The sequence below is a fragment of the Colobus angolensis genome, unplaced genomic scaffold (genome assembly GCF_000951035.1).
Source record: "Colobus angolensis palliatus isolate OR3802 unplaced genomic scaffold, Cang.pa_1.0 Scaffold122, whole genome shotgun sequence".
Classification (NCBI taxonomy): domain Eukaryota; kingdom Metazoa; phylum Chordata; class Mammalia; order Primates; family Cercopithecidae; genus Colobus; species Colobus angolensis.
The window spans coordinates 4,523,182-4,550,299 of NW_012113364.1; the positions used below are offsets into that span (position 1 = coordinate 4,523,182).

At 44.2% G+C, this 27,118-nt stretch overlaps 1 protein-coding gene across 1 annotated transcript in view; it reads left to right on the forward strand.

The window, feature by feature from the left end:
- Positions 1-27,118, forward strand: part of WBSCR17 (Williams-Beuren syndrome chromosome region 17) — a 630,593-nt gene that overhangs the window by 276,685 nt on the left and 326,790 nt on the right. Inside the window, exon 3 of the mRNA XM_011932129.1 lies at positions 11,016-11,182. Coding sequence (XP_011787519.1) covers positions 11,016-11,182 — 167 coding nt within the window. The remainder of the gene's footprint in view (positions 1-11,015; positions 11,183-27,118) is intronic.

Here is a 27,118-nt window from a genome sequence, read left to right on the forward strand (position 1 = left end):
GGTATCTGAAAGGGATTGGCTCCAGACCCCCCTTGGATACCAAGATCCCTGGAAGCTCAAGGAAATCCCTCACATAAAATGACATAATATTTGTATGTAAACTATGCATATCCTCACATATACTTTAAATCATCTCTAGATTACTTACAATACCTAATGCAGTGTAAATGTCATGTAAATAGTTGTTACGCTTATTGATTTTGTATCATTATTATTATTGTTATTGAGACTGAGTCTTGCTCTGTCGCCCAGACTGGAGTGCAGTGGTGCGGTCATAGCTCACTGCAACCCTGAACTCCTGGGCTCAAGCAATCCTCCCACCTCAGGCTCCTGAGTAGCTGAAACTGCAGGCATGTGCCACTGTGCCTGGCTAATTTTTCCTTTTAGAGATGGGGTCTCACTATGTTCCCCAAGCTGGTCTTGAACTCCTGGTCTCTAAGCACTCTTCCCACCTTGGCCTCCCAATTAGTTAAGGCTACAGGTGTGAGTTGCTATGTTTGGCTCTATGTTATTTTTTTTCTTTATTTTGGGGATATTTTCCTTCTGTGGTTTGGTTGAATATGAAAATATAGAACCTGTGGATTAGGAAGGCTGATTCCATATACCACATTTTGTTGATACATTCGTCTGTTGATGAACACCTGGATTGCTTCCAACATTTAGCTGCGAATAGTGCTCTATGAACATGTGTGTACAATATCTCTTCAAGACTCTGCTTTCATTTCTTCTGGGTGTATACCCAGAAGTGGAATTGCTACTCAGATAGTAATTATTGTTAACAGACCACCATACTGTTTTCCATAGCAGCCGTAACATCCTCCCCTCCCACCAACAACGCACAAGCGTTTCAGTTTCTCCGCATTCTCTTCAACTCTTGTTATTTTCAGTTTTTTTTTTTTTTTTTTTTTTTAACAGTAGCCATCCTAATGGATGTGAGGTGGTATCTCACTGTAGCGTTGATTTGCATTTCCCTAATGATTAGTGGTGTTGAGCAGAGAGAGGTTTATTTTAAGGACCTGGCTCACATGGTTGTGGTAACTGGCACATCTCATGTCCACAGGGTAGATGGGCAGGCTGGAGACCTTGGGAAGGGTGTCTGGTGGCAGAATTTCCTCTGGCAGTGGAAAGAGACGATATGAAAATGTGTATGTCCACAGCGTGCTGCAGTTCTCAAGGGTTCGCTCATCGGCTTGCAGCTACTCTGAGGATGTCAAGGTGGTGTTTTCTGACTCAAACTACCTTTTCCATCCGAATCCCACAGTTTCCATCCCATGTTGCCTTCCAGAGCTCTAAGAGTTTGGGGGTGGCATGTGGTGGAGAGGCCTGAGTGCCTAGAGAGCACGGACCTTCATGAGCGGTAAAGCCTCTATTAATGCTCATGATCTTCTGCATGTTTGTGGAGCGCTTTGGAAATGAATAGGAATTAGCCTGGTCAGAATTTGCAGAACCTGGTGTGAGGCTATCATTCTATTGTGAGTCTAGCTCTTTACTGCGTAATCTCTAAACAAGCTTACAAAGGTTTCCCCTGGAAGGTCGAGGAAGAGTGCCTCTGTGTTCAGTAGAGCTCTGATGTCCCATTTCTCCCTCTGTTCTTGACCTTGCAAGTCTGATTCAGTGAGATCCATCCATTCAGATCCAGCCTGGAGCTCACCATGCCTACCTTCCTGGTCCAGCGTAGCCCATCTGTTACAGCTGTTTGTGGATACTTCCCTTTGACACTTAGCATCTCCTGCTTTGCATTGACAACTGCCTTGTTAGAAGTGTTTAATGTGCCTTAGCCTTCATATCCCAGAACTCCGGGTGATTAGGGTGGGGCAGTGCTTGGTGATCGGTCCTGTCCCTCGGGTGCGGCAGATGTTAGGGCAAAGACTGAGCGGCATCACTGCACTTGGAAGCTAGAGTTGAGGGGAGCAGCAAGGAAGTCCTGCAGATCGGCCACACAGTTTCGCCTACGTGAGCCAAGCGATACTGAGAAGCCCAGGTAGACCCTGGAAAGGGGAGCACTTGCCTTAGACCCAAGAGACAAGGACTGGGGACTGAGCTCAGGCCCTTCAGTCACCTGCCCAGCCGGCTGAGCATGCACAGGTGCACCTTCCATCCCTAGCCCCTTTAAGGTCCTCTTCTGTGTGCCTGCCCTGAGGGATGATGGGGACGACAGAGTCAGGCCTGGGTGCACAGTGGCTGAAGTGCTGCAGTGACTCATTAGCACAGGACTTTTGCAAAGCCCAGAGAGGCTGAGGACAACCTTGGCTCCCCTCTGCTTGGAGTTCTTCAGTTCCAGAGCTGGGGGGTAGAACACTCTCCTGCATGAGCTTTATCCACATTCCCGCCAGCCTTATTAACCCCAGGGGAGGTGGAGCCGGCTTCCGCTCACTCATATCTTCTTGATAGGAAATCAAACCCGACCCGGCTGAGATATACTATGTGGGAATACTTTCCCCCCAGCGGGCCATGGGCATGGTGCACCTGGCTGTAGAGGACTTTCTCCTAGTTGGGGCTTTTAGGGCAGAGATGAAGAAATCAAGAAATTGGCTGGGTGCGGTGGCTCATACCTGTAATCCCAGCAGTTTGGGAGGCTGAGGTAGGCGGATTGCTTGAGGACAGGAGTTCAAGAGCAGCTTGGCCAACACAGTGAAACCCTGTCTCTATTAAAAATACAAAAATTGGGTGTGGTGGCACATGCCTGTAATCCCAGCACTTGGGAAGGCTGAAACAGGCGGATCACCTGAGGCTAGGAGTTCGAGAACAGCCTGGCCAACATGGTGAAACCCTGCCTCTACTAAAAATATAAAAATTAGCCGGGTGTGGTGGCACACACCTGCAGTCCCAGCTACTCAGAAGGCTGAGGCAGGAGAATCGCTTGAACCTGGGAAGTGGAGGTGGCAGTGAGCTGGGATAGCGCCACTGCACTCCAGCTTGGGTGTCAAAGCAAGACTCCGTCTCAAAAAAAGAAAAGACAAGAAATCAAGAAATCAAGTCTCTCATAGGAAGTGGTTTAGTGGTTGGGCTGGAAATTGTGTGGAAGTTTGCCCGCTGCAGCCGCCATACCGTGCCTGTCCAGGCAGGGGCATTTGGAAGTTTAAACACCATAAGATACTGTTCCCATCTTGCTACTTTTCAGACACACTGTGTGACTTAAGACAAGTGAATTCATCCCTCTCAGCCCCAGTTTCCTCATCTGCAGAATGGGCATGATACTGCTGCCTACCTCCTACGGTTTACTGGAAGGATTAAAGCCTAATACATGGGAGCTTCCAGCAGTTTCTGGCATGTAGCCCACACTATGTGTTAGTTACCATCAGCAGCAGGAGCAGCATCATTTTCTGTAGCCTGCTGAGCCTCCTAGGCCCTGTTGTACCTAAATTGTTTTCCAGTGATGGGGATGTTTGGGAGCTTTTTGTTTTCAAGTTGGCAGACTGGGTCACAAGCATGTTTTTGTTGTTGTTGTTATTTTGAGACAGATTCTCACTGTCACTCAGGCTGGAGTGCAGTAGCACTGTCTGAGCTCACTGCAACCTCTGCCTCCTGGGTTCAAGTGATTCTCTTGCCTTATCCTCCCAAGTAGCTGGGACTACAGGCGTGCCCCACCGTGCCCAGCTAATTTTTGTAATTTTAATAGAGATAGGATTTCGCCATGTTGCCCAGGCTGGTCTTGAACTCCTGACCTCAAGTGATCTGCCTGCCGTGGCCTCCCAAAGTGCTAGGATTACAGGCATGAGCCACCGTGCCCGGCCATAAGCATGTCTTGATACCTCTCATTTTTACCACATTGTGGTCAGGCAAACTGTCTCCTTAAAAGTGGGCCTGTGAGGGCAGGGGTCTGCTTTTGAGACTGCACGACCGGCGCTCTGGGCTTCGATTTCTTCCCTGCTGGAGACCTTGGGCCTTGACCTACCGTGATTTCAACTGTGATTCTCTCCAGTGATTCCCAGAGGTGGCTGGCTGGCGGGCGGGGGGCGGGGGGTAACTGTGGTTAGTCTCAAGGAGTTTCAGAGGTCAAGGAAGCATCCCAGGCATGTGGACAGACAGACAGATGGGCAGTAAGGTGTTCGCTGTTCTAGAGATTTCACTTGGTTGGTTATATGTCTCTACTTTCTTTTCTCTATGACAACAGCTTTGCAGAGGATCTGTTTTCCAATGAGCTCTTGAGGAACTTGGTTTTGAATTTCTTTGTAGCCCCTTTCTGGTCTTGGCCATTGAAATTGGTCCAGCCCGGTGCAGTGGCTCATGCACGTAATCCCAGCACTTCAGGAGGTTGAGGCAGAAGGATCACCTAAGCCCTGGAGTTCAAAATCAGCCTGGACAACTTAACGAGACCCCATCTCTACAAAAAATACAAATTAGCTGGGCGTGGCAGTGCACACCTGTGGTCTCAGCTACTTGGGAGGCTGAGGATCACTTGAACCCTAGAAGTTGAGGCTACAGTGGGCTGTGATTGAGCTACTGCATTCCAGCCTGTGCAACAGAGAGAGACCCTGTCTGCAAAGCGCAGGTGGGGAGAAAATAAAAAAAGAAATTGGTCCAGACCTTCACACCTTAAAATAGCTTTCCGGGTACCAATCTTCTTTCAGATAAAGGACTGTTCATTGCTTACTGGCTAGTTATTGAAAGGAAATTTGTGATTTGTGAAACCCAGGTTCAAGTCGGTGTTGCTAGAGGGAGCACACAGCAACCCCCAGGTATAGATGCTGAGGTATTTTGTAGTTTATGTGGCATGCCTATCTCTCTTTGCTCCCTGGGCATCTTTCACATCTGGAATTTCTTTTATCCTTGCAAGCTTCCAGCCCGCTCTTACTTGCCTGGCTTTTATTTTTATTTTTATTTTTTTCTTGAAATGGAGTCTCCTTCTGTTGCCCGGGTTGGAGTGCAGTAGTGTGATCTCAGCTCACTGCAACTTCCACCTCCTGGGTTCAAGCAGTTCTCCTGCCTCAGCCTCCCAAGTAGCTGGGACTACAGACATGCCCCACCATGCCCCACTAATTTTTGTATTTTTAGTAGAGATGGGTTTTGCCATGTTGGCCAGGCTGGTCTCAAACTCCTGACCTCAAGTGATCCGCCCACCTCAGCCTCCTATTGCCTGGCTTTTATAGCCTGGGAGGCCAACAGGGAGGCAGAAAATGTATCTGAATCTGTAGGTTTCATTATAGAGAGACGGGGCCAGAAGCCAGGGTCTGAGTTGATTGTTCCCTTCCCTGGATCCTCCTGCCCAGCACTGGCTGTTGCTGGGCCCACCAGAGGGCGCCATGCAGGCCACCCTGGCACTGAGCCCTTGAACGTTTCACCCCTTAGCTCTTCAGGAATGAGAGAATGAGGGAGGGGCTTCTTTCCTGCCAGCGTGTGGGGTGTCCAGACACCATGCAGTTTGGATGCACTGTCTGATAGCCCTCAGGCCACAGTGGGAGTGGATGCAGCATTATCTCCCAGGGGCGGGAGCATCTGTTTCCGTGCTTTGTGCAATCTGTAGCATGTCTGTGGCCTGTGGGATCCCCTCTCCCTTCTCCCATCCACCGTCAGCTGCCTTCCTTCACTGGTCTTTCTGCCCTGTTGGGTATTAGTATCTGATTGGAAGTAACGTACATATCAACCCATGCCTATGTCTACTCTTGGCAGAAATTGCTAGAACTGTTACAGGAGAGGGGTCCCCATCCAGACGCTAAGAGAGGGTTCTTGGATCTTGCCCAAGAAAGAATTCAGGGTGAGTCTGTAAAGTGAAAGCTCATTTATTAGGAAAGTAAAAGAATAAAGAATGGCTATTCCATAGACAAAGAAGCTCTGAAGGCTACTGGTGGCCCATTTTTATGGTTATTTCTTGATTCTATGGTAACCAAGGGGTGGATTATTCATGCCTCTTCTTTTTAGACCATAGAGGGTAACTTCCTGTCATTGCCATGGCATTTGTAAACTGCCATGGTGCTGATCAGAGTGTAGCAGTGAGGACAATCAGAGGTCACTCTTGTCACCATCTTGGTTTTGGTGGGTTTTGGCCAGCTTCTTACTGCAACCTGTTTTAGCAAGATCTTTATGACCTGTATCTTGTGCTGACCTCCTGTCTCATCCTGTGACTTAGAATGCCTTAACCATCTGGGAATGCATTTCAGTAGGTCTCAGCCTCATTTTACCCAGCTGCTATCCAAGATGGAGCTGCTCTGGTTCGCACGCCTCTGACAAAACTTGAGCTGTCCATCTTTCCATCTACCCAGCATATTCTGAGCATCTTCAATATATCAGGCAAAAGGCTGGGCTTCGAGATTTCTTTTAAAGGCAGCGTCTACCTCCCTAGAGCTTAATGATCAGCAAAAAGAGTGCTGATTTTTATGATAATAATTACAGCATTTATATTGTCTGCTGTCAAGTAAATCCGTGAATCTTGGAGGACTCTGGCCCAGGAGAGGTGAATCATTGTTTAGCTGGGCGAGGTTAGAAACCTGGGTCCTGACTGGGAAGACAGCCCTGAGTAGGTCGTGCGGGCAGGATCTGGGTGACGGCTCTGGAAGCCTGGCCGGTGAAATGCAAAAGTGAGCAGAGGAGTCAGGAGGGAGAATGGCAGGGCCATCCTGGCAGGCTGGACCTTTATTTTATGAGTTAGTGCATAACAACGCGCCCCCCCCAACAAAGGATGTGTTATACAGATAGCTCCTGTGGGTGATGGGGGTTTTATCCTGCTGGGGGAAATTTGAAGTTAACCTGCTCCAGGGCTGAGGGGGCTGGGGGTATTTGCACATCAATACCTGATGTTCTGCAGGTAGTTTGTCTCCTGTCCCCAGGGACATTTTCATGGGCCCTCAAAGGCTGCTGGGGCTGCTTATTCCCTGGACCCAATAACGAGATGCAGATGAAATGGGAAAGAAGAGAGTTTATTTCTGTAACTGATTACAGGGAGAAGGCCTGGAAAATATCACCAGACCAACTGAAAATCACTAAGGATTTTCGAACTTGTATACCTTCTGAGCTATATGTCTACATGTAAGCGTGCATTCATCCAGATATGTAAGTGATTAGCTATTTCTTTTTTCTTTCTTTCTTTTTTTTTTTTTGAGATGGAGTCTCACTCTGTCGTCCAGGCTGGAGTGCGGTGGCACGATCTTGGCCCACTGCAACTTCTGCCTTCCAGGTTCAAGCCATTCTTCTGCCTCAGCCTCCGAGTAACTGGGACCACAGGCGCCTCCCAACATGCCCGGCTAATTTTTTTTTTTTCTTGCATTTTTAGTAGAGACGGGGTTTCACCATATTGACCAGCCTGGTCTTGAACTCCTGGCCTTGGGATCCACCTGCCTTGGCCTCCGATAGTGCTGGGATTACAGGCGTGAGCCACCGCACCCGTCCTAGCTTCTTCTAACCTATAACTAAAGTGTGAGTCTTGAAGACCTTCCTCTGGAGCCTCAGTAGATTTACTTAATCTACATGGGTCCTTGTGCTGAGGGTGAATACCCTTATCTTGTCTCCTGCTAAATAATCATGGAGAGAGTTCCTTTAGACCCCCAATAAAACTTGTTTGTGGAGTTCTGGGGAGTTTCTTCAGACCCCCATTGAAAACTTGTTTCATCCTAAATGAGTCCTTTTGAGAATTCCTTCCGTTATCTTGTCCTGCTTCAAGGCCCAGGAAAGGCCGGGGCAAAACTCTCGGTGGGCTTTTGTTACATTCCAGCCTTTGTATGAGGACACAGGCTCTTTCAGCTTTTAATATTTAACTTAACCACTCAGCGCTTAAACAGTTGTTACAGAGGTCTGCCTGTTTAGCTGTTAGTAAGACCTGGCCTGCCACAGTTTCACAGACTGAGAGCTGAGCTATGGAGACAGGTGGGGTGAGCAGCGTTCCCAGGGTTACAGATCCCACGTGGGGTCCAGCACTTTTTGCTTCTGAAATCCCCTGTGATTTTTTAAATGGTCACCTGGACCCATAAAAGGGCAGGACTGAGGACCCCATGCCCTGAAGGCTGCTACGTTTCCCATTTCACCAGGGGGCGTTGCCTGCTCCAGCCAAGAGGCTTGACTTACGACCTGATTGCAGCGTAACCCCATTGCTTGTGACTGGAGAAGATGGTGCTAGGACTGTACAGTCTGGCCTCATTTCTTTTCAATTTCAAAATCCAGAAGCCTTTAAAAGCGAAGGATCAGAGAAACCAGCCCCAGGAAGATATGCACAGAGTCAGTGGGTGTGTAACGTGTGCCCTGACACCGTGTGTCAGAGGTGTTTGAACCAGAGAGACTCCGTCTTAAACAAGGGCTGGGTGTAATAAGGCTGAGACCCACTGGGCTGCATTCCCAGGAGTTAAAGGCACTCTGAGTCACAGGATGAGACAGGAGGTCAGTACAAGGTACAGGTCACAAAGACCTTGCTGATAAAAGGATGCGGTAAAGAAGCTGGCTAAAACCCACCAAAACCAAGGTGGCTATGAAAGTGACCTCTGGCCGTCCTCACGGCTCATTGTATGCTAATTATAATGCATTAGCATGCGGAAAGACTGAAAGACTGTCCCACCAGCGCCTTGACAGTTTACAAAGGCCATGGCACTGTCAGGAAGTTGCCCTACGTGGTCTATAAAGGGGAGGACCCTCAATTCTGGGAATTACCCACCCCTTTCCCAGAAAACTCATGAATAATCCACCCTTATTTAGCATATGATCAAGAAATAACCATTTAATTGGGCAACCAGCAGCCCTGGGGGCTGTTCTGCCTATGGAATAGCCATTCTTTATTCCTTTACATTCTTAATAAACTTCTTTTTACTTTACGGACTCACCCCATGTTCATTCATGCTCAGGGTCCAGGAACCCTCTCTTGGGGTCTGAATCAGGACCACTTTCCAGTAACACATGCACGTGTACAGCGGGTGAGAATGAACTGAGATGGGACAGCTGCCACACTACCAGGCACGGGATGGCTGCTGCCCTCTGGTCAAGGGAGTTCCGAGGGACCCTCTGGAGTGCCCTTGACAAGCGGACCACCACACAGTCAATGAGATGATTCCTGCCAACTGCCCGCCAGCCCGTCAATAATCGCCGTAATCTCCCTGGCAGCCCCCAGAAGTAGATTTACAGCAGTGTGGTAAAAATGAGGCTGCTTGATCAATGCATCCCTGGACGATCTCCTCCAGGAGACACAAACACATACTGTAACAAAACTTTATTTTCTTCTGAAAATTGCCTACATGATTAATACAGCCCGACACAGCCCAAGCTGCTCAGCATAAGAAACAGCCGTATTTCTTGCTCTCTCTTCGGCTCCGCTCCTCTCTCACTCCATGGCTTCATCTGTTTTCTTTGTTCTGCTCCCTATTCCGTTGTGCTATATATTGTGCAATCTCCCATAAGGAGAAGAAGGATGCATTAAAGTGCAGGTACCTCGGCACTCCATTCCACTGTGTTTCTCTTTGCTATTTCCAATGTGGCTTAGGCGTAAGCATAAAATTAAAGTCATCGGTGCTGCCTGGACAGACTCTCGGTGCATCTGTGACTGAGAAGAGCAGAGCACGTTCCCCAGGTACTAAATCATCTCTTATATCACCTGGAGCCATGGAGAAGGCCTAAACTCTGTGCTCTGGAGTCCAGACTGGATGAGAGGAATTCTTCCCTTTAATCTCTGCGCTCGGGCATGTGAGGGCTGCTGGGTATTCTGAGGGAGGGATGTCAGCAGGTTGTCCTGTCTCCTGTCTCCAGGGAGGTTCTAGGACTTCCCGAAGAAAAGCTGGTGTGCCTTAGGTTGCATGCTCCTCCAGATGTGGAGTCCTGTTCCTTTACTATGATTATTGGCATGGGTGTTTTATTTCTTCTCCCAGAATGTTAACTCCATGATAGCAGGAACCTCTAGTATAACATAATACCAAGCACTTAGTGGCTTCAGTAGATGCCTTCTTTTGGGTTCCCCCAGAAACAGAGCCTGAAACAAAGGTTTCAGTGCAAGTAGGTTATTTTGGAGGTGAAGAAAGCATCACTAGGGGAGTAGGAAGTAAGACTGGTAGGGAAAGGCACCCCCTCTCCAAAGGGTGTGTTATGAAGATTGCTCCTGTGGGTGATGGGGACTTAATCCTGCTGCGGGAATTTACATTTAACCCGATCTAGGGCTGAGGGAGCTGGGGTATTTGCATTAGATTGGTGTAAAAGTAATTGCGGCCATTAAAAGTAATGGCAAAGCCCGCAATTACTTTTGCACCAACCTAATACATCAATTCCTGGTGTTCTTTTTGTTGCTGTTATTTAGAAACAGGGTCTCATTATGTTACCATAGCTCATGGCAGCCTTGACCCCCCCCAGGCCCAAGTGATCCTCCCACCTCAGCCTCCCGAGTAGCTGAGAATACAGCCATGCACCACTGCACCTGGCTAATTTTAAAATTTTTTGTAGGTACAGAATCTTGCTATGTTGCCCAGGCTGGTCTTAAACTCCTGACCTCAAGCGATGCTCTTGCGTCAGCCTCCCAGTGCTGAAATTACAGGTGTGAGTCACTGCACCTTGTCCCCAGTTGTCTCTAGTTGAGAGATTTAAGGGGTGGAGTAATCGCTTAGGCATCAGCAAAGAAGGTTTCAGGCAAGAAATGGAGGGGCTGGAGTCAGAAGCCATACAGGTGTGCCCTGAAGCTCAGGGCACAGGTAGGTGGCACAGGTAGATGCAGGTAGACATATGCCTGGGACTGATGCCTGGAACTCCCTTGGTGATGCTCTCTTCATGTCCAAAATAAACTACTTGCACTCAAACCTTTGTTTCAGGCTCTGTTTCTGGGGGAACCCAAATGCAGACGTCTACCGAACCCACTAGAGGTTCTTGTTATCACAGAGCTAACATTCTAACTCACCACCTGTAGTTGGTGAATTTGGGGGAAGTGGGGCTGCATCTGTTAGTGCTCTCTTCCTTAGGGTTTATTCTCAGTTCTTAGCCAAGGAGAAGCCTAAGGGAACCAGTGATTCACACCTTGGGACGAGTGGATGAGGATTCAGCTGAAATCTTACACTGTGTCCAGCTGCAGCGCCTGAGCTTTTATCCTTCCTCTGACTCTGCGTTTCCAATCTCTCCTTCCCCAGGTGTAAGGAGCTCAAATACTCCAAGGACCTGCCCCAGATATCCATCATATTCATCTTCGTGAATGAGGCCCTGTCGGTGATCCTGCGGTCAGTGCACAGTGCCGTCAATCACACACCCACACACCTGCTGAAGGAAATCATTCTGGTGGATGACAACAGCGACGAAGGTACAGGGGTGGCTGACCTGTGCACAGGACATGATGACAGCAGGGGGAAATGCCACTTTCATTCCAGCATGAGCCCGAGTATCTGTGTCTCCTGGTCCCTGGAGCATATCTGGGGAATGGGAGATTTTTTTTTTTCTTTTTTTTTTTGAGATGGAATCTCTCTCTGTCGCCCAGGCTGGAGTGCAGTGGTACAATCTCGGCTCACTGCAACCTCCACCTCCCGGGTTCAAGCGATTCTCCTGCCTCAGCCTCCCGAGTAGCTGGGATTACAGGCACCTGGCACCACGCCTGGCTAATTTTTGTATTTTTAGTAGAGATGGGGTTTCACCATGTTGGCCAGGCTAGTCTCGAACTCCTGAACTCAGGTGATCCGTTCACCTCAGCCTCCCAGAGTGCTGGGATTACAGGTGTGTGCCACTGTGCCCAGCCCAAGATTTTTTTAGAGGAAGATATCTAGGCATACCCTGGTCTGTTATTCCTTGGGTCCTCTAGAGCAGGGGTCCCCAGCCCCAGGGCCATGGACCAGTAGCAGTCTGTGGCCTGTTAGGATCTGGGCTCCTTCCTGAGTGGCAGGAGAGCAAGTGAAGCTTCATCTGTATTTACAGCTGCTCCCCATTGCTGGAATTACTGCCTGAGCTCCACCTCCTGTCAGATCAGCAGTGGCATTAGCTTCTCATAGGAGCATGAACCCTATCGTGAACTGCACAAGCAAGTGATCTAGGTTGTACCCCCTCCCCACCTTTTTTATTTTTTGAGATGGAGTCTCGCTCCATCACCCAGGCTGGAGTGCAGTGGTACGATCTCAGCTCACTGCAACCTTCACCTCTCAGGTTCAAGCGATTTTCCTGCCTTAGCCTCCCGAGTAGCTGGGACTGTAGGCACACACCAACATGCCTGGCTAATTTTTGTATTTTTAGTAGAGACAGGGTTTTGCTGTGTTGGTCAGGCTGGTCTCGAACTCCTGACCTCAGGTGATCTGTCCTCCTCAGCCTCCCAAAGTGCTGGGATTACAGGCATGAGCCACTGCACCTGGCTGGTTGCCACCTTTTTATGAGAATCTAATGTCTGATGGTCTGAGGTGGAACAGTTTCACCCTGAAACCATCTCCCCTGACCCACATGTTCTATGGAAAATTGTTTTCCACAAAGCCGCTCGCTGGTGCCAAAAAGGTTGAGGACCGCTGCTCTAGGGCTCATTGGAATCATTGACTGGCCATGGATCTAGATGAACTTCCCTCTTCTCGTTACCTAAAGTAGATGACAGTGAAGAGCTGAATTCCTCCTCCACTCCCCCCACCACGCCCCATCTTTGTTGTCCTTCTCCAAAAAGCAAAATAAAAAATTCCATCCTGTGTTAGGAACTGTTTATCTACATTGGAATTCTCCTCTAGGCCACCATGCCCAAAATGATCTTAAGTAGAAATGAGTGGTGTTTGCTCGTCTTCTGGAATTCAGTGCTACTAGGAGTGATGGCTCAATGGAAACTGTACAACAGGAAAATATTGCATGTCAATAACAAAACTCCTGGGAAGTCCTTGGAGATATTTAATAGTTGGACAAAGGCATGGCATCCAGGGCAGTGGGGGTGGGTGTTGCTAATGGTGCCTTTGTGTTGGATCCCAACCGTGCAAAATTCAGTGTGCTCACTGCTGGGAGCAACTCCCACAAGCTCATGAGATAAAAGAACGCCAGCTAGAGTGAGTGCCTGAAGGCCAAGAAAGCTTATCTTCTGAGCAACTACAGGATTAGGGGTAGGCTAAACCCCTTCCTTTCATCATGCTGAGTAGGAGAGGGATTACCCTGCAAGCTGCTCCGGTGTCTGGAAGATGGTGAGGAGGAGGCAATGCCACGGGTCCTGTTTAATACTGGATTATCTTGAGGAGCACAGGAATGAGCCTCTCCATTTAATCAGCCTGGGAGCTGATGTCCCTGGCTCTTCTGAACCGGCCCACTCTTCTGAAGGGCTTGGATGCACCTGGGCCCAGTGGTATGCCTTCTCTGGGACCTCTGGCTTACAGAGTTGGGTCATTTGGTGGATTTTTCACATCCCTAGTTTTATTTCCTTACCTTTGGCCGTTAGTTATCTATAGATTCTTCTAAACCTGAGAATGATTGTCTCCTTGTGAGAAGGAGGCTCTTTCAGTTCCTGGAAGCCTCTAAGTCGTGCAGCAAATTCTCTTTCCTTGACATGCCCGTGGCTCTCTGCTCTGTGGCCTTTCTCTGCACCTACCATAGACATCTTGCTCCAGCAGTCCTTCCATGCACCCCTGCAGGGACTCCCTCTGTATTTCCCCAGCTGTCTCCAGCAAAGCACTTCCTCAGATAAGCCTCTTCTAACCTCTGAGTGGTGAAGTAAGATTGTGAAAGGAAGGCATCCTAAAAAGATTGGTACTGTGGGTGACAGAGCTTAATCCCACTGGGGAAAATCCAGGAAAAACCCATACCTCAGAGTTAACTTGCTCCAAGTGCAAGGGAGCTGGAGTATTTATACACCTTTAGGATAATGAGACCCTGGTTCTGTGCTATCTCAACACCTTGCTACTAGCTGTCACACTTATTAGCTTGAAGTGTGTCTGCACAGTGGACTCTCTGAAATGGGTGAGATGTTGTTTCCCAGGGCCTGACTGGTGGTTGAAACTCATTAAGTCTTTCAGTAAGGGAGTGCATGATGAAGCCAGGTAGGGCTAAGAAAAGGGCAGGTGTGAGCTAGTGGCAAAATGACTAGAGGTGGCCTAGGGCTAGAACACCCAGAGAGGAGCATGAACTACAGATCGGGCTGGATTGGGATGAAGACTCATTGCCAGTGGTGCACCCTCTCCTGAGGAAATCTAGGTAGAGCCCAGCCCAGGAGGAGGAAGGGAAGGTTAAGGCAATCTCAGCCATAACTCCAGCTCCTTGACTGCAGGGATCTCCAGTACAGGGTTTGACACTTACTGGATTCAGTAGGTGTATTAGTCCATTTTGTGTTGCTATAAAGGAATTCCTGAGGCAGGTGATTGATTGATTGACTGATTGATTGATTTTGAGACAGAGTCTCACTCTGTCACCCAGGCTGGAGTGCAGTGGTGCAATCCCAGCTTGTTGCAGCCTCCACCTCCTGGGCTCAGGTGATCCTCCTGTCTCAGCCTCCTAAGAGGCTGGGACCACAGGCATGTGCCATCACACCTGGCTATATATATATTTGTGGAGATGGGGTTTTGGCATGTTGCTTAGGCTAGTCTCAAACTCCAGGGCTCAAATGATCCTCTTGCCTCAACCTCCCAATGTGCTGGAATTACAGGTGTGAGTCACCATGCCTGGCCTTGGGTGATTTATTTGAAAAGGAGGTTTTATTTGTCTCACAGTTCTGCAGAATGTACAAGAACCATGGCACCAGCATCTGCTTGGCTTCTGGTGAAGCCTCAGAAACTTTTAGTCATGGCAGAAGGGAAGGGGAGCAAGTGAGTGTCACATGGTGAGAGAGGGAACAAGAGAGTGGGAGGGAGGTCCCAGACTCTCTGAGAACTTACTCATTACCATGAAGGAGGCACTGAGCCATAAATGAGGGATGCACCCCCATGACCCAAACATCTCCCACCAGGCCTCACCTCCAACATTGGGGGTCACATTTTAACATGAGATTAGGAGAGGACAAATATTCAAACCATACTAGTAGGTATCTTCATTTGGGTTCCCCCAGAAGTAGACCCTGAAATAAACATCTGCAAGTAGATGGGTTTATTCACATCAAGAGTGCGAATAGTTTATTTGGGAGGTAAAGAGAGCACCAGTAGGGTACTGGGGAAGTAAGAATAGGAAGGGAAAGCATCCCCAAAAGATTGGTACTGTGGGTGACAGAGCTTAATTTCACTGGAGAAATTCCAAGAGCCAGTGTAAACTCAGACCTCAGAGTTAACTTGCTCCAAGGGTGAGGAAGCTGGGGTATTTATACACCTCTAACATCAAATGTTTTAGTGTAAGAACCCCCTGGGACTCCACCCTGGAGGAAGTTCTACTTCAGGAGGCTTGGGGTAGGGCTGAAAATTTGCATTTCTTATAAGCTCCTATTTGATGCTGATGTAGCTTGTGTGGGGAACACACTTTGAGAACCACTGGGTTAAGCAACCACGCCTTGAGCCCTGTCTGAGTCCCATTTTAATGGTTCACATTTCAGGTCTACATGAAGATGTTTAGTGAATAAGAAAATAGGAGAAAGAGGTATTTGGTTCAGCCAGACCATAAATCAATATCCATTCATCATCCTCCTCCTCTCCCAAATACCCAGGGAACCAGGAGTTGACGATATTAACATGATCTCCCTCTTTTCAGTTCCTGGTTCTGTTCTCTTATGTTTTTTCCCTAGGCCAGAAATCTCTTCTCTTGAACTAGAAGAGGAATCTAATATTTTTCATTTTATTACGATGTTCTTTGTAACTGGTATTATCGAGTTTTGTAAATGTTCTACATCTATTTAAAAAGACCCCCACGCACTGTAATCATGGAATTGAATTCCTGCCAGACATCAATTTTGTGTATTCTGGTAGGCTATGAGTTTATTTTTTTTTAAGTCTTTTTGATAATGGTGTTTTAAAATCTCCTTTTATAATGACTCTTCCTTCCTATGTTCCTAATATTTGTTTTCTGGTATCTCGTTGTCAGTTTCTTGGCAACTACAGATTTGTATCTGCATGGCTTCATTAATAGTGATGTTTGTTACTGTTATGTAATGCTCTCTTTATCTTAGAAGCATACCCTGTTTTATTTTTTTGCCCTGAATTTAGTTCTTCTTACATTAATATTGTTGTTCCTGCTTGCTAGTTCACATTTGATTAAAACGTTTTTTCTCCCAGCCTCACAGTTTTGTTTTCTGATCTTAAAAGAAATGCATGCTCTTTGTTGGAAAATTCGAATGTATCAAAAAGCAAATATAATTGGAAAAAAATAAATACTGAAGAGACTAACCAGAGGCAACTGCTCATTCGCCCATACCCTTACCCTCTTTAATGCACATTTTGCATAGTTAAGATCAATAGTGTAAACAAGTTAATGTTCTGCTTTTTCCCCCTGAAGGGTAAAGCATAATCTCTGCTCCCCCCCTTTTTTTTTTTATTAAAAAAGCTCTGCAAACATCATTTTAATGAGGGCAGATTGATCTATTCGCAGATTCAGTAAGCTCTGGTCAAGATGGGCTCAGGGAATGGGTGTACAAAGCCAGGGCACTCTGGAGAAGCAGACAAGATGAGACTGCAGATTTTCCTTTGTCAGGGAATTTTGTTTTTATTTTAAGTCATTTGTTTCACTCAGTTTGAATATTGACATTGGCCTATGTTAAGCCCAAGTAAGATGCATTTCTTTGTACTCTTTACATCCAGCTGAAATCACTCAGGCAACATTTGCCAGAAATCACTGCTCACCAAGTCCAGTGGGCATTTTGCTGCCCAGATCTTTTGGCACCATCTGAGATTGTCAAGCAGCTTCCTTGATGGTGTATCACTCCTCCTGGTACCCCAACACTACTCTCTGCTGATTCTCCCCTAATCTTCTTTTTGCAGCTGTTCTTCTCTTCCTTGGTTTCTTAGTCCATTTGTCTTTCTACAAAGAATACTTACGGCTAGGTAATTTATAACGGAAAGTAATTTATTTCACTCATGGTTCTGTAGACTGTACAAGAAGCATGATGCCAGCATCTGCTTCTGGTAAGGGTTTCAGGAGCTTCTACTCATGGTTGAAGAGGAAGGGGAGTTGGTGAGGTCACATGATGAGTGACAAGTCGAGAGAGAGAGGGGAGGAGGTGCCAGGCTCTTTTTAACAATCTGATTTCATGGGAACTAAGAGTGAGAGCTCATTGAATCCCATAAGAATGGCACCAAGACTTTGAGGAGGGATCCACTGCCATGACCCACCAGGCCCCACCTTCAATATTAGGGATCACATTTCAACATGAGGTGTGGAGGGGACAAACCATATCACTTGGCCCTCTCCCTTCTTAAACTGGGATTACTCGTGATTCTCAGCATCAGGACACACTGGGCAGTCTCCTCCATTGTGTATGTTCTGACAGTTTCCCATTGGAATTGTCCGATGGGATCTACCACTGAAGCCCAGAACAATTTATCTTCTTCCCTGAGCTTCAAACCAATAAGGCCTCTGTCTCCCAGATGGCTACCCTGGGTCTTCGTAGCTCCGTTGGTCCAATGATGAACTTGCAGTGTTTGCCTTGATCTTTGTTTGGGTGACTGGGATGGAGGAAATTGGGTGCACAGAGGTATCACAGTCATAATACTTGACACACTCCGTCACTGGTTCATACATAGCCATTCTTTATTTTTCCTCACTTCTGATTGAGACATAAATCATACACCATCAAATATACTATAAAAATAAAATAGACCAGGCACTGTGACTCACACGTAATCCCAGCACTTTGGGAGACTGAGGCGGGTGGACCACTTGAGGTCAGGAGTTCAAGACCAGCCTGGCTAATATGGTGAAGCCCTGTCTCTACTAAAAATACAAAAATTAGTCGGGTGTGATGGCGTGCACCTGTAGTCCGAGCTACTCTGGAGGCTGGGGCAGGGGAATTGCTTGAACCTGGGAGGCAGAGGTTGCACTGAGCTGAGATCACACCATTGCACTCGAGCCTGGGCATCACAGCAAGACTCTGTCTCAAAACAAAAAAACCAAAAAACAAAAAATAAAGTATACAATTCAGCGATTTTCAGTATATTCAAATGATTTGCACCTATCACCACTACCTAATTCCAGAACATTGTCATCACCTGCAAAATAAACCCTGAACCTGGGAGTAGCCTGTTGCAATTCTACCCTTACTCCATTCCTTGCCAAATATTAATGTATTTTCTGTTATGATAAATTTGCCTATTCTGGACATTTGATAATAAATGAAATCTACAACATGTGGCCTTTTTTGCTGGCTTCTTTCACTGAGCATAATGTTTTCAAGGTTCAACCATGTTGCAGCATATATAAGTACTTTGTTCTTTTTATGACTGAATAATATTTGAGTATAGATGTAGCACATTCTATTTATCTGTTTATCAGTTTATCAGTTGATGGACATTTGTGTTGTTTCTACTTTGGGGTTATTAAGAATAATAGGGCTATGAACATTCATGTATACATTTTTATTTGGACATGTTTTCAGTTTTCTTGGGTACATATCTAGGAGTAGAATTGCTGGGTTATATGACAATTCTGTGGTTAACTTTTTGAGAAACCATCAAATTGTTTTCCACAGCTAGACTGTTTTTCACATGAGCTGCATCATTTTACATGATCACCATTAATATGTGAGGGTTCCAGTTTCTCCACATCCTTGACAACACTTTTTACTTTTTTTAAATTATGGTCAATCTAGTAGGTATAAGGTGGTATCTTATAGTTTTGATTTGCATTTCCCTAATGACTAATTATTTTGAGCGTCTTTTCATTTGCTTATTTTTCATTAGTCTATCTTCTTTGGAGAAACATCTATTCAAGTACTTTGCCCATTTTAAAACTGATTATTTGACTTGTAAAATTATTGACTTGTAATTATTCTTTATCTATTCTGAATACTCATCTTTATCAAATATTCTGCAACTATTTTTTGCAAATACACTTGCAAATATTTTCTCCCATTCTGTGGGTTGTCTTTTCACATTCTTGATAATGTCCTTGGATGCACAAAAGTTTTTAATTTTTATAATGTCCAGTTTATCTTTTTTTCCTTTGGGTGTTTGAGCTTTTGGTGTCATATCTAAGAAACTGTTGCCTAATCCAAAGTCACAAAGAATTGAACCTTTGTTCTCTTCTAAGAGTTTTATAGGCCTAGCACTTCCATATAGGTTTATATCCATTGTGAGCTCATTTTTGGATATGGTTTGAGGTAGGGATCCAAATTCTTTCTATTTTTATTTTTTACGTATATAGTTATCCCATGAGCATTTGTTCAAGAGGCCCAATTTTTCCTCATTGAATGGTTATGGCACCCTTGTCTAAAGTCAACTGACTGTAAATATGAGAAGTTATTTTGGGACTCTCAATCCTATTTCTTTGATTTATGCATCTGTGCTTATGGCATGATCACACTGTCTTGGTAACTTTTTCTTTATAGTAAATTTTAAAAGTGGGAAGCGCGAGACCCCCCACCTTGTTCTTTTTTCAAGATTGTTATGTCTATTCTGGGTCCCTTGCATTTACACATTAATTTTAAGACAAGCTTGAACATTTCTCTGAGAAATAGGTGTCAGAATTTTTTTAGGGATTGTATTATATGTGTAAATCAATTTGGAGCATATTGTCATCTTGATAATATTAATGCTTCCAATCCATGAACATAGATGTCTTTCTATTTATTTAGGTCTCTAATCTCTTTCAACAATGTTTTTTAGTTTTCAGTATACACATTTTACACTTCCTTGGTTAAATTTGTTCCTTAATGTTTTAGTCTTTTTAATACTATTATAAATTGAATTGTTTTCTTAGTTTCATTTTTGGGTTGTTTATTGTTATTGTATGGAAATACAACTTATTTTTGTATGTTCATCTTGTATCCTTTAACTTTGCTAAACTTTATTATTAGCTCCAATAGGTTTTTTTGTAGATTTTATAGAGCTTTCTATATAGAATATCATGTTATCTTCAAATAATGATAATCTTACTTCTTACTTTCCATCTGAATATTTTCTATTTATTTTTCTTGCTTAATTACCTCCTCTATTTATTTTTAAAAATATATTTATTAATAAATATCTCTTCTCCTACCATGTCAAGTATGAGAACATTCACCCATATACCTTCCTAAGGGTTTACAAAAGCCTCTTCTGGAGAAGACAGCTAAGTCATGAGTGAGCTCAGGAAACATGGGACTCACCATAGTGGGCTATTGTGTAGACCAGGTACTGGACTTAAGGCAAAAATCTGGACAGATGGAATGGGCTTCTCTGTATTTTCTGCTTCTGATCTTATCAAGACCTACTGCCTATCCTCAGGAGCAGGTCAAAGCAGAACATGTCTTGAGAAATATGAGATATGATACAATGAATGTCTTCCACTGATCCAGGCAGCAGGCAGAAAGCCTGTAGTTAGAACATCCAATTATAGATAAGAATGGGTGCTACACTCATTCAGGCAATCCATCCTCAGCTTAAAAGGTACGTTTGCAGGAGCAGTGTTAGAAATGACAACTCTCAATGCATCTGTCTGAAGTCACACTGCCCTGTTATGGGGGTCGGCCTCTGTGGCTGTGTGTTGTTGTTATCTTGGATCTCCCTTGACCGTCTTCTTCCAGATTCTCTGACCCTCTTCTGTGCTGTCTCCTGTGCTTTTCTGTTGGTTTATGTTCCTTTTTTTGGTGAAACACAACAACTGGAAGCTTCTTAAGAGACTGCAAGGAAGAGAAAATCTTTCAAGCTCACTCATGCCTCTAAAGATGGCTTTAGCCTCATCTTCTAGGTGAATGATGGTGTCATTGAGTTAGATGTTACCTTCTTTCAGAATTTTGATGGTTTTGCTTCATTATTAATGTCTATCTTTCTTTGTTGTTGTTGTTGTTTTGGAAGAACCAAAGGCATTCTGATTCCTGATCTTTTGCATGTTCTTTTTTCCTTTCTGGAAGCCTGTAGAATCTTTATCTTGTCACCATAGTTTTAAATTTTACAGTGATGAGTCTTGATATGGGTCAGTTTGCATTGATTGGATGGGGCATTTAGTGGCTTCAATCTGGAATCTATTGTCTATCTATCTTTGGAAATTTCTTGGACTTTTAATTGATAATTCCTCCTCATTTTTTCTGTTCTCTCTTTCAGCATCTTTTATTATTCTAGTTTGGGGCCTCTAATAATTGAGCCTCTAATTTTTTATGTTTCTCTGGTATCTTATCTTTCTCTATCTGATATTTTTGCTCTGTTTTCTTTATTCTTACTTCAGTTTTTTTATTCTGCCCTTCTATCCATTTTTTATATTTCTGCTATCATAGTTTTACTTCCAGGTGATCATTTGTATTCTCTGAAAGCTCTTTTTATAACATATTGTCCTTTTTTATTGGAAGCAATATGTTTTCTTATCCCTGGAGGATGTTAATAATATTTTTTGTTTTAAGTTTTCTCCCTGCATAGTCTATCTCTACAACTTACATTTTTCTCATTGATGTTTAGTTTCTAGCTTCCATGTTGGAGGCTTCCCTTAAGTGTCTGGTGAGTCTTTTCTGTTTATGATTATCTCTTAAATAGTGATTAGACAGCCAGGAGCTAAGTGGAGGGGGAATGAGGAGTTATCGCTTAAGGGTTTGGGATATGTTTGAGAAGACGAAAAAAGTTGTGGAAATAGATTATGTCTGCACAATAATATGTATGTACCTAATGTCACTGAACTGTATACTTAAAATGGTTAAAATAGTAAATTTCTTGTTATGTCCATTGTATCACAGTTTTTAAAAAGCTGATCAGACATTGCGTACTTGAGTTGGACGTACTTGATTTGACAGCGGAGTGATTTGTGTGGGCTGAAACAAGAAGTGGGAGTGGAGGCTGGACGTGGTGGCTCAAGCCTGTAATCCCAGCACTTTGGGAGGCTGAGGTGGGAAGATCACTTGAGATCAGGCATTTGAGACCGGCCTGGCCAACATGATGAAACCCCGTCTACACTAAAAATAAAAAAAAAAAAAAAAAAAAAAAAAGCAGCTCTGTGGTGGTGCACACCCATAATCCCAGTTACTCAGGAGGCTGAGACAGCAGAATTGCTTGAGCCCGGGAGGTGGAGGTTGCAGTGAGCTGAGATTGCACCACTGCACTCCAGCCTGGGTGACAGAGTGAGATTCCATCTCAAAAAAACAAAAACAAAAACAAAAACAAAAAAACATGTGGGAGTGGAGTGGGAATTTTATAACCTTTGTGCTGGCCTTCCTTATTTTGGTCTGTTCATTTTACCCCCAGTTCCAAAGGCACCTGGGGCTGCCGGTTCCATTGCCTCTTGAGTGTCCTCTGGTATATATCGAGTTGGTTTCTCAGTTTTGGGCATTGTTGGCTTGGGATCATCTGTTATACTTCAGTCACTTGATTAACCTGAACCTGCATTCAAGCTTGCTCGATTCCATGGCTGTTGTCTTGTCTTGCATTTCCTCTGGCTTTGGAAGGTTATGGTTTTTGTTCTTGTTGTTTGTTTATTTTAGAAATCCTTTTACTGTAGTTCTTTAGTGAATTTTGAGTAGTGGTCTCTGATTCATGAGTTAAATTCATCATCTTATTCTGAAAGTTTTATATTCATCTTTGAGAATGTTTAATATAAATTGATAAACTCTCTTCCAGGTATGTGAAACTATCACATGAAGAGTATATGAAAGACTTTTTTTCTCTGTATTCTTACCAACACTGAATCTTATTTGTCTTGGCCATCTTGTTCTGATGCAGGGAAAATGGCATTACATTTTTAAATCTGCATTTTAAAAAATAGTATTGATGATGAATACTTTTTCATATGTTTATATGTTTTTTAGAGATTTGCCTATTGATGACTCCTTTATCCCTTTTTTATTGGAGTGTTTTTCTTTGTCTTATTGATTTACAAGCACTTTTTATTTTATTTTACTTTAAGTTCTGGGATACATGTGCAGAACGTGCAGGTCTGTTACATAGGTATACATGTGCCATGGTGGCTTGCTGCACCCATCAACCCATCATCTAGGTTTCAAGCCCTGCATGCATTAGGTATTTGTCCTAATGCTCTCCCTCCCCTTGTCCCCCACCCCCTGACAGGCCCCAGGGTGTAATGCTCCCCTCTCTGTGTCCATGTGTTCTCATTGTTCAACTCTCCCTTATGAGTGAGAGCATGCGGTGTTTGGTTTTCTGTTACTGTGTTACTTTGCTGAGAATGATGGTTTCCAGCTTCATCTGTGTCCTTGCAAGACATGAACTCATTCTTTTTATGGCTCCGTAGTATTCCATGGTGTATATCAAGAACTTTTTATATATTAAACAAACCTTTTTTACATCACTTTGCAGGCATTTCTCTCAACTTGTGCTTCTCACTTTAATTCATTCGTAGTCTTTTTTGGCAAGTATAAATTTTACATTATATAGTCAAATCCATCAGTCTTTTCTTTTTGATACCAGAGTCTTAAGAATGTGATTCATTATGCCTAGACTATACAAATATTGATAACCATTTTTATGGGTAAAAATAAATTCCAGACAGAGGAAATATTTTTATATAAAGTATAAGAATTTTTAACATAGAGACTCTGTCCCAAAATACGGTTATCTCAATAGTAAGTCCTTTAACCAGTGATCTGAAATTCACTGTTTTTATCTGCTGAATTATTTAATATTTGGATACACTGAAGCTGAATCACATATAACCAATTATAAGGAGGAGGCAGGAGTCAAAGAGGATCCCCAGGGTCCCTGCTTAGGTGACAAGATGGGTATTCATACTTCTCATTTAGAATGGGATATACTAAGAATTAAGAATCACAGGTTTGGGAAGGGGATGGACTTCACTTTTTGGATTTGTCAAGTTCCAACATCCTATGGAAATTTACTGTGCCTTTAAAACTTAGGTGAGTTGTAACTTCAGCCGTCAAGTTTTCCTTAAACTACTATGAGAAGCTTCTTTCTTTTTACAACTAATGGCCTTAATACTCTTTTTGTTTTCTTTTTCTTTCTTTCTTTTTTTTTTTTTTTTCCCTGAGACAGTTTCTTGCTCTGTTGCTGTAGCTGGAGTGCAGTGGTGCGATCTTGCTCACTGCAATCTCCACCTCCCAGGTGCAAGCGATTCTCCTGCCTCAGCCTCCCGAGTAACTGGAATTCAGGTACCCGCCACCACACCTGGCTAATTTTAGTAGTTGTGGTACAGATGGTGATTCACCATGTTGGCCAGGCTGGTCTTGAACTCCTGACCTCAGATCATCCACCCACCTTGGCCTCCCAAAGTGCTGGGATTACAGTCGTGAGCCACCATGCCTGGCCCTCAATACTCTTTTATATGCCTTATTAATATTTTGCTTTTTTAACTTACCTTGTTACCTTCTTTGTTGTAAAGCAGCAGTCCCCAACTCCCGGGCCATAAACTGGTCCATGGCCTGTTAGGGACTAGGCCGCCCAGCAGGAGGTGAGAGGCTGGTAAGGGAGCAAAGCTTCATCTGTATTTACAGCCACTCCCCATTGCTCGCGTTACCACCTGAGCTCCCCACCTTGTCAGATCAGCAGTGGCATTAAATTCTTATAGAAGTGTGAACCCTATTGTGAACTGCACATATGAGGAATCTAGGTTGCATGCTTCTTATGAGAATCTAATGCCTTATGACCTGTCACTGTGTTCCAGCACCCCCAGATGGGATCATCCAATTGTAGGAAAACAAGCTCAGGGCTCCCACTGATTCTACATGATCATGAGTTGTAGAATTATTTCATTATATATTACAATGTAATAACAGTAGAAGTAAAGTGCACAATAAATGTAATGCGCTTGAATCATCCTGAAACCATCCATCTGCTCTGTCCATGGAAAAATGATCTTCCACCAAAGTGGTTCCTGGTGCCAAAATGGATGAGGACTGCTGTTTAAATCAGTAGCATGGGGAGGAAAGAGAGGAATGAATCCCGGCCCAAACTTTAGCTATGTGGTCTTGGCCAAGGCACTTAACTTTTCTGACCTTGTTTAAGTTAGGGTAATAGTAGCTTTCATGCAGGGTTTTCATTGTGAGGTTTACAGGTAATACTTGCAAGGCACATAGTGCAAGTCCTAACAGTGTCATAAAGGGTACTGTTGAGTGTGCTCATGACATTATTTGATTTGCTAGCTCCGGTTCATTCATCAGTATTCAACTTGCATGTCATCCACACTGGGAAACCATAACTGAATTGCCTTCATTTATCTGCCTATCTCTAAGTGGTAAGACACTTGATGGTAAGACCGATAGCTTGCTCTGTGCTGTAATCCCAGGATCTAGCCCACAGCTAAATTACAGTAATTGTTGAATAGGTTAATTTCAGTTGCACATGTGCAGAGATTTTTTTCCTCCACTTCTTCTGGCATTGTTCTAGAAGCTTTAGGATTTCACATTGTACATATTTTGGCTTGAATGCTATAGTTATATTGGTTTAGGTGTCAGAAATTGCCTATCTCCTATCACCATCATTTGAGTTTCTTGATGATTTGGACGGTTGTACATCTTGTCACTAATACTTCCCTGTACGACAGGCATATCTGATCAACATCTTGTCTTGGTTGGTTGTATTCAAAGGTTGAAAGCAAGATGGCTGAAAACTTTTTGGAGTGAAAGGTTATACCCTCTGCACTTCCAAAAGGAATTTTGGAGAAGAAGTCACACTAGCATTGTTTGCTTTTCTTCTTGGTTTATAATTGCAGAGATGGGAGAAGTCTTGTGTTTCCAAGAGATAACATTCTTCCTGTGTTGCTGAGGTTCTGAGTGAAATAGCCGAGAGACAACTTGTTATCACACAGCTCCATGCTTGGCCAGGCTCTCTTTATTTGAACATCACCTGCCTTCCCGCCTGCCTGTAAAGAGCCTTCCTAATCAGAAATAATACTTGTTTTTGCCCCCAACCAGATCTTAGCAGTGTGACAGCATTTGCTGTGTGGGTCTGTAATCCTAACTAGGTTGTGCATTTACATTTCTCTTTGTGTTTTTTTAGGCCCCAGGGAGGAAAGAATGAGGAGAGTATGTATCTTTACACAAGCGATAGTGTGAGAACCCCAGCTAAAGCTTCAGCCACTAACTGGCTTTTAAAAACAAGAAGAACAACAACGAAACCCTTTTTAGTTTAAACTAATTATAGGTTCACAGAAAGCTGCAAAGATGAACAGGAAATTCCATGTAGCCTTCGCTTAGTTCCTCCCAGTGGTAACATCTTGCAAAACTCCAGAATACTGTCACAACTAAGAAATTGGCTTTGGTACATTGGCCCTTTAGCCCGGATGACTGAGAAGTGTGGGAATGTCAGGTGGTTTGGTATTAGCAGAGCTGCTGTTCAGCCGGAATGTTCTACAGTGCCATTCCAGTCCACATCCGCTCTGATGTTATATGGCTCGATAGTCTCCGCTAGCTAGAAGAAACATGTTAGGTTCTGCAGCCCTTTTGGATGCTAGTAAGAGCTGTTATTGATAGAATATTCGTATGATATGTTAATAACTTAGCATGGACTATTCCTATAAGCAGGCATGAGCATTTCGTTTGCACATAAGATTCACACTGCCTTTGATCTTGGAAACTTCAGGGTCCTGAATATGGGGCACCCCAAAATGCTAGAGAATGGTGAAGTGGCGGGATGCCTCACTTCAGTTATTCCATTCCTGGCTGCCAAATGCATTTAAAGAAAACTTGAGGAAGAAGTGACGGAGCACCAAGGTGTGACCCTGTTCTCCCCAGGGCTTCACATTGCTTGTGTTCTGTTTTGCTGTCTCTTTAATGACTGTGACTTTTGCTATTTCAAGGAAGAGGTTTGCCAGCTTCAGAGCATTTGGAATCAGTATCACCGTAAGTAAGAACATAATGAAAAAAAAACACACCCCAGCCTGTAGACAAATTTGATTGCTGAAATTCTTGTGTTATTATTAGAATCATCTGCAAATGCCAGACTTTCAAATGCCTTTGATGGGGTAAGATAGGGGAATGCTCTTTTAAATGGGGGAGACAACTGGGAGTTCTCACCTAGACGGCTTATAGCCTATGCGTACTAGGATGTGTCCTTGTAGGTTTGGGCTACTCATATTTATTTTCGAAAAGGTAAAATGTAAATGGAAGAAGCAGTAGAGAGGAATTTCTTAACAAAGGAATTGGAAGCTGAGATGGCTTTCTTTTACAAAGTGCCTCTCATGAATGCACAACTCAGTGTGATATATTTAGTTTAACACTTTGGTGTTTTGCACCTCACATCTCTTTGCTTTTCTTTTCGTCTTCTGCTTTCTTTTGTCCTTGCTTTGATCTCACTGTGGAATC